This window comes from Apaloderma vittatum, unplaced genomic scaffold (genome assembly GCF_000703405.1).
Source record: "Apaloderma vittatum isolate BGI_N311 unplaced genomic scaffold, ASM70340v1 scaffold2520, whole genome shotgun sequence".
Lineage (NCBI taxonomy): Eukaryota > Metazoa > Chordata > Aves > Trogoniformes > Trogonidae > Apaloderma > Apaloderma vittatum.
The window spans coordinates 19553-35380 of NW_009692696.1; the positions used below are offsets into that span (position 1 = coordinate 19553).

General features: G+C 42.7%; 1 protein-coding gene across 1 annotated transcript in view; it reads left to right on the forward strand.

Moving 5' to 3' along the window:
• The first annotated feature begins 5192 nt into the window (after positions 1 to 5192).
• GRAMD4 (GRAM domain containing 4) overlaps positions 5193 to 15828 on the forward strand; it is a 53490-nt gene continuing 42854 nt past the window's right edge. The window contains exons 1-2 of the mRNA XM_009879294.1: positions 5193 to 5398; positions 14712 to 14832. Of these exons, the coding sequence (XP_009877596.1) occupies positions 5237 to 5398; positions 14712 to 14832 (283 nt within the window). The 5' untranslated portion in view covers positions 5193 to 5236. The remainder of the gene's footprint in view (positions 5399 to 14711; positions 14833 to 15828) is intronic.

Here is a 15828-nt window from a genome sequence, read left to right on the forward strand (position 1 = left end):
TTTGATCCGTGATGAAATTAATCCATGATGTTTTAGTGGTTTGTTTTGTTTTGTTTTTTTCCCCTCCCAGGCTCTAGATGAACACTTCCTGAGGCAATGCTGTTTGTGTAGCAGGTTTGCATTTTGTTAACAGCTAAGGAGAACTGAATTGCAGTGTTGTGAAGCAGAGTCCTCTCTCCCACAAAGCGCAAATGACGATTTAGCTGTTTAACCTCTGTCCGGTCTACTAAGCCGTGTAGTCTGAGGCAGCGTATTCTCGTGTGGAAACTAAATGCAAGAAAACTCAAACCTATCAGCCGTTTGTAGGAGACTCTGGAGCGTGTTAAGGAGGATTTTGGACAGCAGCAGTTCACTGAGTGCTGCCTTTCCCTCCTCCTTTCTTCATCCCAAGCTCTTCCATGTTTGTGGAAGAGCAGAGCATGGGGGGAGCAGTGGTGCAGAGGAACTGGGAGGGGGGGTGTCCATCGTAGAATCATAGAATTGTCAGGGTTGGAAGGACCTTAAAGATCATCTAGTTCCAACCCCCTCACCATGAGCAGGAACTTCCCCCACTAGATCAGGCTGCTCAGAGTCCCATCCAGCCTGGCCTTAAAAACTTCCAGGGATGGAGCTTCCACCCCCTCTCTGGGCAACCTGTGCCAGTGTTCCCTCGGAGCAAGAGCAAGGCCCATAACCGAGCCCCTCCAGATGGCACCAGGCAGGCTGGCTCTTGTCGTTCTGCAGCAGCTGGTGGTCTCCTTGCTGAAGCCTCTCTGTAAAAGTAGGCAGAAAGAGCTGTGCTACATTGCCGTGTGATTTTTCTGTGAAACTCAGGGAAAACTTGATTTTTCTCGGCATAAGTGTGGAATGTTTGCATATGTTGGTTTGGTCTTGGTATATTCATTTAAAGTGAACAGCTGGCAGTTATTTGGGAGTTAATTGAAGATTTTTCATGTTAACTCGAAGTAAAATCATCTCTTCTCTGGCCCTTTGTAAAAGGAATAAAACCTCAGCCTTAATGTATTTGCTTTAGCAACTAGATAGTAACAACAATTAAAAAAACCTTTTTTTTTTGTGTAGCAACTATAGATCTTTTACACTTATAAAGCCCTGTATACATGAATTATTGCTTCATTTTTTTTACTAGATGATTTGGCACTTCAGGATAGTTTTTACAGGCTGCTGTTTAACTTTGCTGGTTTGACCTCTGCTACTGCAACAAAGGAAATAAAAGGCACCGTCTTAAAACCCTGGGTGCTTGTTTGTAAGTGTGTTAGTGTAAGATATCTTTACTATATTATGACAGAGGACCTGCTAGTATTATTAGATCTGGCTGAGATGCAGCGAAGTTGGATTTAGATTAGTCTTGCAGAGTCAGCGTCTCCCTCACTGAGCTCTGCAGCACTTTCTCTTGCAGCACTGAACGTGGGAAAGATCTTCTGTTGCCTATATTAATGGTTGGGTGTTTGTATGCAGAAACAAACTTGATTCGGGAGGATGGATTTGATTTTAGTTTGCTTGAGTTAATAATTTGCAAGCATGAAACCGTCTTCATTCTTATTTATAGCTTGCTTATTGTATGGTAGTGAGAACAGTTATTGTCACACATATGATAGTGTTGGGAAATGAGTGTGATTATCACTCCTGGAGTTAAAATATTTGTATGTTTATCATGAATTCATAATATTTGTTTGAAAGCAGAGGGAGATGCAGATCTGCATTCCCACTCTGGGCTCTGCATGCGCATATTGGTTTTGATGTTGCTGGTGTGGGGAGTTGTTAGAAACAGTCTGAAACTCAGAGCTGAGCCAGCTGAGTCCAGGATGTGGATGGGTGGTTGGGAGAGGGTGACAAGATGAATGGCTACGATGGGGAACCAAATGTTTTCGTATTTGGTTACTATATTTTACAATAAATCTAATTCTATATCAGACTCTGGTCTTGCGTTTTGCAAAAGCTTCCTCAAGCTTGTCTAAATTTGACCCGAGACACTTGGAACACGAAATCTCCGAGAAGCTTTTTTCCTAGTTAGCCTGAAACTGCTGAAATGTCTCCATATTTATTGATCTGTATCTAAAAAAAAAAAAAAGTTGCGAGTTGCAAGAACAGGCTGCTGACATAAAAAGCCTGTCTTAGATTGTACGTTTGGCTGTAGGCCAGGTAATGAGTTTCTATAGGAGCTTGTTGGCAAGCTTAGGTTTTTGCTTAGGTTAATCTAATGTAACTGTAAGAAATCTTGGAGCCTGGTACATTCAAAGCAATTTTTAGACAAAGTGATCTTATTTTTGAAATAGAACTGAGCAGATATTTTTATATAACAGCTTCATGTACTTAAAGTGCTTAAAATGCCTAGGAACATGATTTTTCCCTGTTTCCTCTTTTAATGGTCAACCTACTGAATAATACTTTAAAAATATTGATGCCGATGACCTCTCTTTTTGCCAGCCTCTGTGTTACAGAATGTAAGCTGACTCTTTTCAGTGGAGTGGCCTGTTGGTGCTTTGAAGAAAGGTTTGCATTTTTGAAATATGTGTTACCGTTTCAAAATGGTAGAGTGGTGCGGTAGGTACATCAGTAAAAAATACTGTAAATGTCTTCATGGGTATATCTTTTGGGCAGGTTAATGTGTGACCTGGGGATGAAATGCATGGACCGTCGTAAGGGGAGGCTGGAATTTAGGACTTTGTGTTCCCAAACAGTGTCTAAGCCGGGCAGTTACACCGCTGGGCCTTCTTACTGGCCTCCTGGGTCTTTCATTCTTCATTGCTTGAAGGCCAAGCTTGAAGAGAAGGCTTGGAGATTGCTCTGCCTCGGGTTATTTTTGTTGCTTCTCACTTCTTTTGTGTGATGAGTGAATGTGAATCCACTCTAAGGGGAAAACTGAATTCGGATCTCGAAACATTGGTTTAAGAGCTATTTGTGCCAGGCTATAAAAAGAGGTCCGAATCCCGCAGTGATCTTTGGGGAGCGGTGGGTAAATGTGGCTTTAACAGGAGAACGCCGAGGACTCTTGTTTCTGCCCATCACAGCAATGCTCCTCTGCAGCCTTGGGTTAACTGCTCCATCTGTAAGAGGGATGGAGAAGGCTCCCTTAGTATGGGCTGGTGAGTGCCCACCAGAAAAGGGGTAGCACTTTACCATCCTTATTGTTTCTTCATGTAGCTGTATCGTTAGCGGTAACAGCATGGATGATGAGCAAATGAGGTTTGGTTTACAGCTGCTTTGCTGTAGTCATGTGGAGCATGTATGACTTAGATGGCACGTGGAACTGGTTGAACATAGATGGAGATCTTTGTGATGGGAGAGAGCGCGATACAATTGTGCCGGTGCTTATCAGAGGTTTAAACTTCCACTTGTTCTCTAGTTGCTATTAATAGTAGGGCCTAGAGATATTTCCAGATGTGATAGCTGACAAGTTTCTTCATCAGAATAGTCAATGAATGAGCAAGAAGTGTTTCTATTTTGAACTTAGCTCTGACAAGTAATAGAACTTCAAGGAAGAGCTGTTCATAGAAAATAGCCTTGGTGTGAGTTTCTGCAAGTGATTCTCTTCAGGTGGGCATAAACACAGGACTCCGAACTTAAGCGTCTCTGATACAGAAGTTTTTTTGGGGGGTTTGGCCAGCTGCGTGGTAGGGGTTTTGTATTAGTTTCAAACTTGCATGTTTAAGTGAAGGGTGCTGATAAACCTTGGCAGAGGTGCAGACTAAGGCAGATTTTGAAAAGAACGATCTGGTTTGAACTTGGTGTGAATAGTCCCTGCCAAAGTGTTAGGGTAAGCAGAGAATCTGCAGGGAAAGGTGAAAAGCTCTGTTGAAAAAAAGGTTTGTGCTAGGAGGTGGGAATTACCTCAAGTGCAAAGGCTGTGGGAACCAGTAGCAAAAGGCCCTTCTTTCTTGCTCCTTTATTTATACGCCTGAAGTGACTCATGTCTAGACCTGCCTTTGCTTTTTTGTCTCACACCAGTGCCTGGAATGATGTGCCATTAAGCTAAGCATGTTTTTTTAATAAAGAGGAGGGAAAAAAAGGATAGTAATGGGAACAAGTGCTTCAAAATAAATTTTTATTACTGTGGAAGTCTGCTTGGGAGACCATTGTGGCACCCTGCAAATGGAACGCTCTGAGCTGAGAAACAGAGTTTGTAGGACAGAAAATTGTGGCTGATTTGTTATAAACTACCAGAGCAATAGCTTGCTGGAGTGGCAGGATGAAGGAACTAACTTTTTCTTAAAAAAAAAAATAAAAATCAGAAATTGTACAGCAGTGTTAGATAGTTACCATTACAATGAGTTTATGTAGATTAGTTAAGCTTGCTTCTATTGTCTTTTAAAAAGAAAATGTTTCTCCCAGTACAATTTGCGATTTAGGATTTAAGTTTGGCTCCTGTGAAATACTGTCTCTGGAAGTGAAATGTCCTGGACATTTCTCATTCCACCTGATGCCAAGGCACCTGCATGTTCTGCAGAAATACTGCCTGTGCTGTTTCTCTTACAGGAAAGTTTTGATCGTGCTAAGTTTAAAAAAAACAAACGTGAAAGCGTAACTAATAAAATGATTATTCTCTGCATCTCAAAGTGAGTAACAGAAATCTAGCAAAGGGTGTACAAGGTTGTGAATAGTGGCAATTTTAAGGATTTTGGCAGTGAATTGGAGTGTGGTTTATGGTCTGTTTCGACGATCTAGTTTTTGGTAGGATCTCTGGTGTTCTTCAATAAACTTTTGGTACTTTGTTTTCTTAGGCTGAAGCAGTAGGGAGATATTTACCCCTTTGCTGCAATTTTTCTGGGAATACAAAGATTGGTTGTGCAGTGGATTTTTGTGCCTTTGATTAGAAGCATCAGCAAGTTGAAGAGCGTAGACTTACCACCTAAACTTTTTTTGTTTCAAGTAACCTGTTAGGAACTGACTTCCCAATCTTTCTTTGGAATGCAGCTTGTGCCCATTCTGATCTGCTTTAAAAATAGCCGTGAGAAAGAGGCCATAACAGTGTGGGAAGATGATAAGTCATCAACTACTGAAAAACAAACCATGCATCTGTTACACTGTGGAAAAAAAAGTGCCTGTTAAAAAGCTAAGCTGCATCATGTTTTTTCTCCAGTGGCAGGAAGGCCCTTAAAAGATGGTTTGAAGTAGTTAGTGGTCAGAATGTGTGTATTTAGGTTTATTGCAAGCTTTCTAAAGTACTCTTTGATGTCTTGTTTCTTGCAGAGACTCCAACCGTCATGTTAAGGTAAAGCAGAAAAGTGCAGTGCTGAACATGCTAAAGAAGTTGGACAAAATAAGGTTCAGAGGTCACAAGAGAGATGAGTTCCTTGATTTAGCAGAGTCTCCAAATGCTTCAGACACTGAATGTGGAGATGAAATCCCAGTGAAAATACCTCGAACGTCAACTCGAGACAATGAAGAGCTGAGAGACCCTGTAAGTACGATTTAACTATTATTATATTATGTTACATCATTGTCAGGGAAAAATAACAGAAATGAATAATTCTTTGTCTCTATATTTTGGATTTAACACCTGCAGAATGTGGACTAGGAAGTAAGCCTCTTGCAGTAGATTTCTATTTTGAGGAAAGGTCAATTAAATTCTTAATATTATAGTTCCCTGCCCCTACTGTTGATTTTAGATGTTGTGGCTTGACAGGTTTGTTAACCTTGGATGTGCTTCTGAATGCTGTCTTTTATGTGCTTTGTTGAATTGCTAATGAACACATCTGAAGGAAAGACTGAAGTCTGAGGAGCTCAGATCTGCTCAAATGGCAGTGACCAGGGCTGTGGGGATAAGACTTCACAGAGTCATAGAACGTGTTAGGCTGGAAGGGACCTTTAAAGGTCATCTAGTGCAACCCCCCTGCAGTGAGCAGGGACATCTTTAACTGGATCAGGTTGCTCAGAGCCCCATCAAGCCTGACCTTGAGTGCCTCCAAGGGTAGAGCCTCCACCACCTCTCTGGGCAACCTGTTCCAGTGTGTCACCACCCTCATAGTAAAGAACTTCTTCCTAACATCTAATCTAAATCTACCCTGCTCTAGTTTAAAACTATTGCCCATCATTCTGTCACCACATGCACTTGTAAACAGTCCCTCCCCAGGTTTTCTGCAGCCCCTTCAGGTACTGGGAGGCTGCTGTAAGGTCTCCCTGGAGCCTTCTCTTCTCCAGGCTGAGCAGCCCCAACTCTCTCAGCCTGTCCTCTTAGGAGAGGTGCTCCAGCCTTTTGATCGTTTTTGTGGCCTCATCTGGACCATTCTAGCAAGTCCACGTCCTTCTTGTGTTGAGGGCCCCAGAGCTGAAAGCAGCACTCCAGGTGAGGTCTCAGCAGAGCAGAGCAGAGGGGCAGAATCCCCTCTCTGGACCTGCTGGCTGCACTGCTTTTGATGCAGTCCAGAATGCGATTGGCCTTCTGGGCTGTGAGCGCGCATTGGTGGCTCATGTCCAGCTTTTTATCCACACCTTCTGGTGGCTTTGTTAGAGTTAGAAGGTCACACCACTTTGTTCTTCACTGCGGTGTTGTATCCAGTGATGCTTCTGTGCTATAGAGCTCGTATAAACCTATGAGGAAGGTGAGCAAGACTCCTCAGGTGATAAAACTTTTTAATGCTTATAAGCAGAAGAACCCAAACACACCTAGCTTTTTAAAAGGTACTGTTTCAGAAAAGATTAATTATTGGTTAAAAAATAATAAATCTGGGTTTAACTTCTAAAAAATGGCTGTGGATCATTGAGCTTGAAGTACTACAAATCTAAATCGAGATTTGTTGACTTAACTGTATTGTAGAATGTGACTTGGAAGTCAGAGTTTGTGCCACCCTAGTTTTTATCCCCCAAACATGACCAAGCTGTTGTCTGAAAGCTCATTTGTAGGAGCATGGGACTTGTTCTCTGGAAGTGTTAAACTAAAAGATTTCAAACTTTTATGTGCTTAAACATTTCATTTGGGGTTGGCAGCTTGTATCCTGTGGACTTGTGTGGTATCACATACAATCCTGCTTATGTGGAGCTCTTCTGCCAGAATTTTTTTCCCTATGATCATGCAACAAACAAGTGGTAATGACAGATCATCTTTTGTTCAGAAAAAAGTCTGTTGTATGCAAAGCCTCAAGCTTCTCAAAGAAGTCTGTTGAATACCTTTCCTTTGCTCTTATTCTACTGAAGGCATCTGTCATTTATTATGACATATGTATTGTGTATACTGGGACAAATCTATGCTGCTGCCCTTTCAGCATGGTATTTCCTGAGCTTTTTGTAGGTTGATACTAGCATGTTTTCATTAAACTTTTAAGGCACTCTGTTTATGTGTGAAGAGCAAGGTATACTCTTTGTATCTAATCAGAAGGACCTGCATGACAGAACTAGAAGCTACAGAAAGAACTATTTCCTATATTTCTTTAGGAGAATAGTAGCTCCAGGATGATACGGCTGAGGGAATAGTGAGGTAAACCTAGAGTTTTTACTAATTATAGAGCCTTATGGCTACACATCTGCAGTGATGGTCTCTGTTTTCTCAAATCTTTGAGCTCTGTGTGCTGAGAAGATAATCTGAAGAGAAACGCTTTGTGTTCTGGTTGATTATGTACTGTTAAGTAAGCTGTTGTGAGCTAAATCATCAGGATACAGTTGAGTATAGTTCCAGTATGTTCCAGTGTGATGCTGGAACAGCCTAAGAGCAGCAGCTGTGTTACAGATGTGAGCAAAATAAGCAAACTTGTATGAGGGAAGAAGTCTGATGTATAAGGGATACGCTTGAGGAGGGAAGTTTTGGGGGTTTAGCACTCGGTCCTCACAGGCATCTGCCCTCGAAGTGCTGCTGACCATAAATAAAATGAAGGGAGAAGAAATAATCTCTTGTGCTGCAGCAGTGCCAGGAGTAAAGAAAGTAGTGCTTATATATATATAAGTCAAAATTAAAATAGTGACTGAGATCATGTGAACAGGGAAATTCTGAATTATGTTTCTTATTGAGATGGTGTGGTTGAGTTGTGCCTGAATTGTTTTTAATTCAGTGACTAAAGGTCTCAAATTGCTTATACAGGGTGATTTTCTTTTATAGGCTCTTTAAGAAACTAAGTATTATACTTTTACACTGATCATGAGAATACCAAGTCTTATTGATTTCTTCCTGTTTAATACCTTTGGGGAACTGCTGAAAACATACAAAAGTCAATGCAAGTCTCGTGGGTAAACTGAAGTTAGGCTGTCTAGATGTGCATAGATAGATGTGAGCTGTACTGTGTGTGCTTCCACATCTGTTGCTTCACTGTTGCTATTAAAATGTGAGTATAGAACTCAGTGGCTTGAAAAGGCAAGATAGGTGGCTTGGAATTCAGCATAGACATGCAGAATTTGAGTCCACGTCCCTTTATCTGCATCTTCAATATGTAAATGTCTCTTGACTCCACTGTCAGCCATTCCCTTGACAAAAGCTTAATCTTTGCCCCACTCTCCTTCTTTTCTTTTTTCTTTTTTTTCCCCAGTCTGATATATTAATCATTACAGAGACATTAAAGAAAGATCTCTGTCTATTAGAACAGTACAGCACAGTCATATGAATGAAAGACCCTTCTGTACTGTGCCTCAGGGGTATGTAGCGCACTTGGAAATGTGCACGTTAGGTCCCTCTTCTTTATGTGTTTCAACTTGACAAGTGTCTGCAAAAACTTGCCACAAATGGAAGTTTTAGAGTAAAAAGCCTCATCCTAAAAGCCTGTGATTGCAGAGCCTTGACGATCTGCAAAGAAGAGCATCCTTTGTTGCACACCTCCAGCAAGAGAACGGTCAGTCCCAGGCCACAGACACAGTGGTGGGACTTAGTCCCAGCGCTTCACTGAAGTAGCAAGTGCAAAATTTACACCCCCATGGAAGGAGAGAAAGGATGGCCACATGAGGTCGTCTTACATTGTTTACCTTTAAACTGAGCTTTACCTATTTAGATCAGTAACAAATACCCTAAGTTGTGTTTGGGTAGAGCACACAGCTAGCTCCAGGTAGGCAGGCCCTGGGGTTGAAAAGATTAACAATTTTCTTTGACTTCTCCTCAGTGGTTTCTGAGACTTTTCTTAATTTGAACTGTCTTGGTCTCAATTTAAAGGCTGGCTGTTTACATTTGTGGGTGCTTTTCTGCCTCATATTTAAGTGCCCTGGCTACCAAGCATGTCTTGGATAGCAGGTCCTTTCTTAGGTCTCTTGTTGGTTAACAAATTATCTCTTTGGATCTTTCAGTTGCTGAGTGGCTTCCAATACACCTTCCTCCCTTCCCTCTTTATCTTGGGTGATTGGCTGGGCTGTTTTAAAGCAAGGACATTCAGCACTGTGTGCAGTGCTGTTATTTCTGCATTGTTTTGCAAACACCACAGCTGTGAAATAGATAAAGGGAGTAACCTGGTCCATTCCTACTTCTTAATAATGAACATATAAACCTTTGTCTTGTGGAATTGGAAATTCAGGTTATGTTGCTTGCTTGGTAATTAAAATCCTCTTTATTCAGTGCTGTCATGGTTTCCTATTCTGTAGATGCAGCATGGGTTCCTTCCTGCTAGATCACAATTCGGCACCTAAAAAAGCTTTAAAACATTTCTGCGGCAACTTGATGTACTTGGAAGCACATGGTCAGGGAAGGGGACTGAGCACTGAAAGTCATTGCTTGTACTTGTATTTGCCAGTTCTGACTTGATTTGCCCCATTTTCACTTATGTCTCGTTGTTTTGTGCTATAGCTGAATTTATGTACTCCTAATGTGACAAATGTCCCGTTTTTATAAAAAGGGAGAAAATGTTCAGTACTATGTACAGATATAAGAATAAACTTGGTGAGGAGGAAAGTCGTGTCCCCTTTGGCAGAGAGGGGAAAGAGTAAAGCTGGGTTTAAACCCAGGGAGGTTTTGCACTAACCTGGCAGTGAGAATTACAAGTCGAAGCGCACTCGTACCTGGCATATTGTACTGAAAGCACTCTAATCTGCTTATGGAAGTTCCCTGCCAGTGTGCTAGGATTAAATCTGAGTTATTGTGGTACAGAAAACCTTAATTTAATTGCTGTTCCAGTACAGTTTGGCTTTTCCTGAAACATGTCTATTAAAACGTTAAATGCTTCAGTATCAGTTACCTCAGTTACAGTGACTGGAAGGTATAAAGCGCGATGCTTGACAGGGATGAAGCATGATGCAAAAGTTAAAATTAAGATAGTCTCTAAACCTGGATGGCACTATATTTTTTTAAAAAACTTATGTAAGATTTAGCAATGTTCTAGGAGATTGCCAGTGTGCTTCCAAGAATAGCTACTAAGGATTAACTATTCATGCACATGTTTTCGTTCTTGAGCGGTGTTGATGGGTTTTGCCTTTCCTTACAGAAGGTAAATGCAGCAACCACGAGGAAACCTTTCCTAATTTGAAGTAAGAAAATTCACATGAAGTGTCAGTTGAGAAATATGTGAGGCTACAATCTAGACAAGCTCTGTAGTTTGTTACCGAAGATTATTATTCTTTTTTCCTTACTGCTCAAATGAATGGAAGTTAAATTTTTGTGTTTTAAACTACCTCTTCCCTGTGTTGTGTCCCAGCCACCGCTGGGCCCCAAGGAGTGACTTGGGTGGGTGGCTGTGCCCCTGGGCTTGGCATGCCGTGTCCTTGCTGCTCCTCATCCTGTGTGTTTGAGAACTGCTCCTTTCTAAGTTGATTGCAAACTCAGAAATGAGACTAGTGTTTTGTCAGATATTCCTAAAGAAAAGTCATCCACGTGTTATGTTGTGAAGGTAGAATAAAAGGAGAGAGAGGGCCAGTTACCTGTCTTTGTGCTGGTGAAGACGTGCTGTGCTGCAGATGGAGGGGACACATCCAAAACTGCTCAGTTAAGAAGTGACTTAGACCTTTTCTGTGGCTGTTCAGCGACAGCGGCGTTGGTGCTCAGCACACAGGACCAAGTCCCCAGGCTCACAGGATGAAGGGTGTCTGGGGTGGGAAAGCAGAGGACTCTCAGGTTTAGAGGTACTGTTACAAAAAGCCTGAACTGCAGATGGCTTGAAAAACATATTTGAGGGGAGATGTGGGTTTTGAGATCTGAAGCTGGATGTGGCTTTGAGCAGCAGCTCTGAACTCTGAGAGTGGGTTAGAGGCAACGTGTCGTAAGAAATCTTCCCTTAACCCCTCTGTCTCTGACTCCATGCTCAACTCTGGCATTTTGCTGGCTTCCTGGGCACCGCCAAGCCTTGTGCAGGATCTTCACTAAGTAATAGTGATTGCCAACATTGTAAGAGGGCTCCTGTGTCAAATGCTGCCAGAGAGGCAGAAGGGAAAGCAACAATCTGTGGAAGTCTTCGAGGCTTTTACTGTGAGTCAGAGGCAGGGAAGGGCATCTGTACAGTACCATGTAGTTCATCCAGCCCGAGTCCCAGCACTAGCCTACAAAGGCAACAGAAAGGAGAAACCTTTACCCAATTAACACTGGAATTAATGCAAGATTTTTTGTTGTTGTGAGTTGAGTCAGTTATGCTAACTTCAGACAGAAGTACTTTTTGAATTCAGAGGCAAGCAGTTGACCTCCAGCAAGTGTATAGACCTTATTTTTTATCTTTTTAGCCCATTCTCACCTCTTGACAGAATGAGGTGTGGGGGAAAAGCTTCTTGAACAAAACAGTCATCTGCTTAAATGTCTCTCATATCACTGTCCTGGACATGCTCAGTTTTCTGAACACTTCTAAATTGTGTTTATTAACACAGTATGGCATCGCTAATTTTGGAAATTGGGTACTTTATCTTCCACCAAACTTGTATCACTATTTATCTTACTACTCTGGGTAAACCATTTTATTTTTACGTGATAATTGCATGATAATTGCTCCTAGTATTCTTAGTAAGCAGCCTGATGTTTTAACTTAGTGGATTATTTTTTTTCTTTTTTCTCTGACTTAAGTCATTGTAACTGTTTGCGGTTAGTTTAGTGCTGTGCACCTCCTGATTTTTAACCCATCGACTAATGTCAGACTTCTTGGATCCCGTGCTGCGTAGGATAGACACATTTGGAAACTTTCAGTTAAGAGTCCTGTTAACTCATATCACTGTCCCCAGTGCCACACACCTCTTGCTTTTCCCTTCTTCCTGAGAGGCACAGTCCAGGTATCCTGGGCTTTAAATAATGACTTAACATCTCTGAAGAAGCAAAAGCAAAGCAGGTTCTCTGGAAGCATTTCTGAAATGTAGCTCATCTCTGGGTGAAATATGTTGAATATCTTCAGTAAGGATGAAAACTTAAAACATGCTTAGATATCTGCTGATCCCTTTCTTCCTCCTCTCTTCCCTCACCTCTATCTCTGTGCTCCCATCCCTGCCGCAGCGTTTGGGGTTGGGGACTGGGAACTGGTTGGGCAGGAGTCAGGTTCTGTCTCAGCACTGGGCTGATGCGCAGAGCCTGGGCATGTTCCCGGTAAGCACAGCATCTTGCTCTTTGACCTGTGCGTGATTTTATTTATTTTTCTGTGTATTTCTTTTCAAGCAGTGGCACTGTTCCTTTAAACAGCTCCATATGATATCCACTGTGCTGGGAGTCTGCTCCCAGAGATTGTCCCCTTGTACCAGACATGGATATACAATGCTCTAACGCCTGGGCAGCGATCTGTATTTTGCTAACGCTTTCCTGGTGCCTGCCTGTAGAACGTGTTGTTAGGGTGCTGCTGTTCCACTTCAGCCACACCATCCTGCCTGGGGCTCTCCAAGTGCTAACACTAAATCTTGCCATGTGAAGAAATACGACCCAGCTCTGTAGATAAGAAATGGACACCGAGGTGAATTGCCACCCTCTGCAAACGGGCAGCTGCCACTCTTGGGTGTCAAGGGGAGGGAGACAATCTCTTCTCAGTGGTGCCTAGTAATAGAACAAGGAATAATGGATTTAAGTTAGAACGTAGGAAGTTCCAACTCAACGTGAGGAAAAACTCTTACTATGAGGGTGACAGAGCACTGGCACAGGCTGCCCAGGGAGGTTGTGGAGTCTCCTTCTCTGGAGACTTTCAAAACCCGCCTGGACACGTTCCTGTGTGGCTGCCCTAGGGGATCCTGCTCTGGCAGGGAGGCTGGACTAGATGATCTTTCGAGGTCCCTTCCAACCCCGAACATTCTATAATTCTATGATTCAGCAGTGGCTGGAGCAGTTGCACGTGGCGTGTCTGACTGCGCCTCTCTGGCTGAAGGCAGGACCAAGCGGGAAATGTGGAGCACGGGGAGGAGGACGCTATGTGAGGGCTGCCCTGGGCTCTGTCCGTCTCTGCTCTGGCGTGGTTCGTGCTGGCTCCAAAATGAGAAAAAGCACGGGGCTGCTGCTAAGCTGACAGCTTCTGCTCCTCGTCGGGGCCAGCAGCGTTGGCAGAGGGCCGTGTGGGTGTGTGTTGCTTTTGGGACTGGAAATAGCATCTCTGCTTGGCAGTGTGTTGAGCAGGCCCAGGTGAGGAGTTGGTGCCAGGCAAACGCCGTGCAGTAGATGTCTACAGAGTGCTAATTTGCCTGTATAGACAAATTCCGAGGCTTAAACTCAGCATCCGTTCAGCTCAAGCAAGAAAACAGATGTTTAATAGGTATCCCCACACTGTTTTATTTTAAAAGTGCAAATCATTCCCAACAGTGAAAGTACTTTGCTGTCAGTGAGCTTTTTGCGCATCTTTCCTAAACGTAGAAAATGTGTTTCAATTAACTCTCTTATAGATTAGTTGAGTTGTATGTGTATATATATATATGTGTAATTTAAACTGTCGTGGTTAAATGTATGCAAGCTGATTGTTGAAAGCAATCTAGTACGTGTATAATTTCAGGGCTCACACAAGGGAGGGGAATGAATCGGATATGTAAATAAATCCCCTTTTGTCTTGAGATCATTTCTTAGATGTAGGCTTCTGTAATCAAGCAGTTTGATTCTGAGTATAAGCTGCTGGGAAAGCTGCTGTAATTCTCACTGTCAGACTTTGTGTACCTGGCGGGGACTGCACACAGTGCCTGAACAGCCATTACCCAGGAGATGTCCTCACCACCCCTTTTCCCTGCTGTCTGAAAATGCCCACGTTAGGAGGACAGCATCGCCTGCCTTCTGCTGTGTGGGCTTGGGCTTTTTCTGTTCTCGCTTTGTGGAGGTGGTGGTTGTCGCCGCTCCTCCTAACTAATCAGACCGCTCTCGGCTTCCTGCGGGCTGCAGTATTTCCAGCGCTGAGGTCGTTCGAGGGGTACTGGTAAATCTGCTGAGACACACGATCTCCTGACTCCCTGGCCTGTCAGGATGAGCTGCTAGGCCCCAGTGACATCCTTCAGCAGTAACTGGGCTCTGCTGGGAGCAGGGAACCCCCTCCTTGCAGAGAGACTGGTCTTCAGAATTACACATTCTGTAAATGGATATTAAAATATACAATAAAGTATGCTGCATTGACCACTCATTTAATGGTGAGAGGTATAGTATAAATATGACTTTTAAATCAGCACAAGAAAGGGTGAATGATGATGCAGCAGAATTGGTTTTCGGTAACTCACTGAGGTCTGCAGAAGTGCGTGCCCTAAACTCGCATGGGAGAGATCCTGTGTGTTTGATTAGCTTTCCCTCATTTGCTTTGGTAATTTAATGCTGAATAGGAGGCGTGCAGAGTTTGTCAATACTTGCATGTTTCTCACAAGACTGTTTTGTTACTGCCCAAGAAGCTGATGTATTTAAATGACAAAAAAATAGAAATGTGGCTCTGAGCTGTCGGTGTGTTCTGGCTTTCTTATAGGCTGGTCCAGGGACCATCATCATGGCTTCAGGAGTGCAGGATTTTAACAGAACGGAATCTGACAGACTGAATGAGATCAAAGGTCACCTGGAAATAGCCTTACTGGAAAAACACTTTTTACGTAAGTATAAGATTAATGCTCTGTGGAAAGGAAATGGCATAAGCCTGCTGAAATAAGACTTCTTTAAACTGCAGAAGTTGGCTTCAGAATCTGCAGGTGTGCTGAGGCACAGAGAGCACGTGGGATGATGCTTCTCTGGAAGGAACGTAGAAGCCTTCTCAAGGTTTCTCGGTCACTTGGTTATTTTTTTTTTTCCTCATTGCATTCCTCAGAATATACCTCATTACATGACAAAAGCTGCTTAGTTGAAGCCTTAGAGTTGACATCTTAGAATTCAGCCTTAATGTGGTTGCAATAGGTGTTATTTGTCTAGTAGTAATTGTAAGAAGGAAGAGTTTTCTGAAGGGGCAAACAGTGCGTTTCTTTGGCAGCTATTTCAACAGGTAACATGTTTTAACAGTAATTCATACCCTGTTGATGTGTTTTAAGTGGTGTAACAAATACACAGAAGCGTGTATGTTGCAAGTGTTACTTGTTTGATTACTTATTTAGAATTATGTGTATTTATACGTATGCGTGTGTATACCGAACAAAATTGTCATTCATGGCTAGAGGCACCTGTTAGACTTTGGGGATTTTGTCTCAGCAGATCTCAACTGTGGACTCGTAAGACAGCATAGTTAAAAACAGAAAATGGGAAACAAGTATTCTTTTAGCTTGATAGAAGTAGAGACCTCTAATAAATCAATGAGAATTCTTGCTCAGTTGCTTCCCCAAATGGTCGTTTTAATGGATTTTTTTTGAACTTGTGAATATGAGCGAGGAATGTGAGAAGGAGAGATATCGAGGTGTTGGAGCGAGTGCAGAAGAGGGCAACAAAGCTAGTGAAGGGCCTGGAGAACAGACCTTAGGAGGAGCGATTGAGGGAGCTGGGGCTGTTCAGTTTGATGAAGAGGAGACTGAGGGGGGATCTCATCATGCTCTACAATTACTTGAAAGGACATTGTAGAGAGGTTGGTACTGGTCTCTTCTCACAGGTAATTAGGGACAGAACCA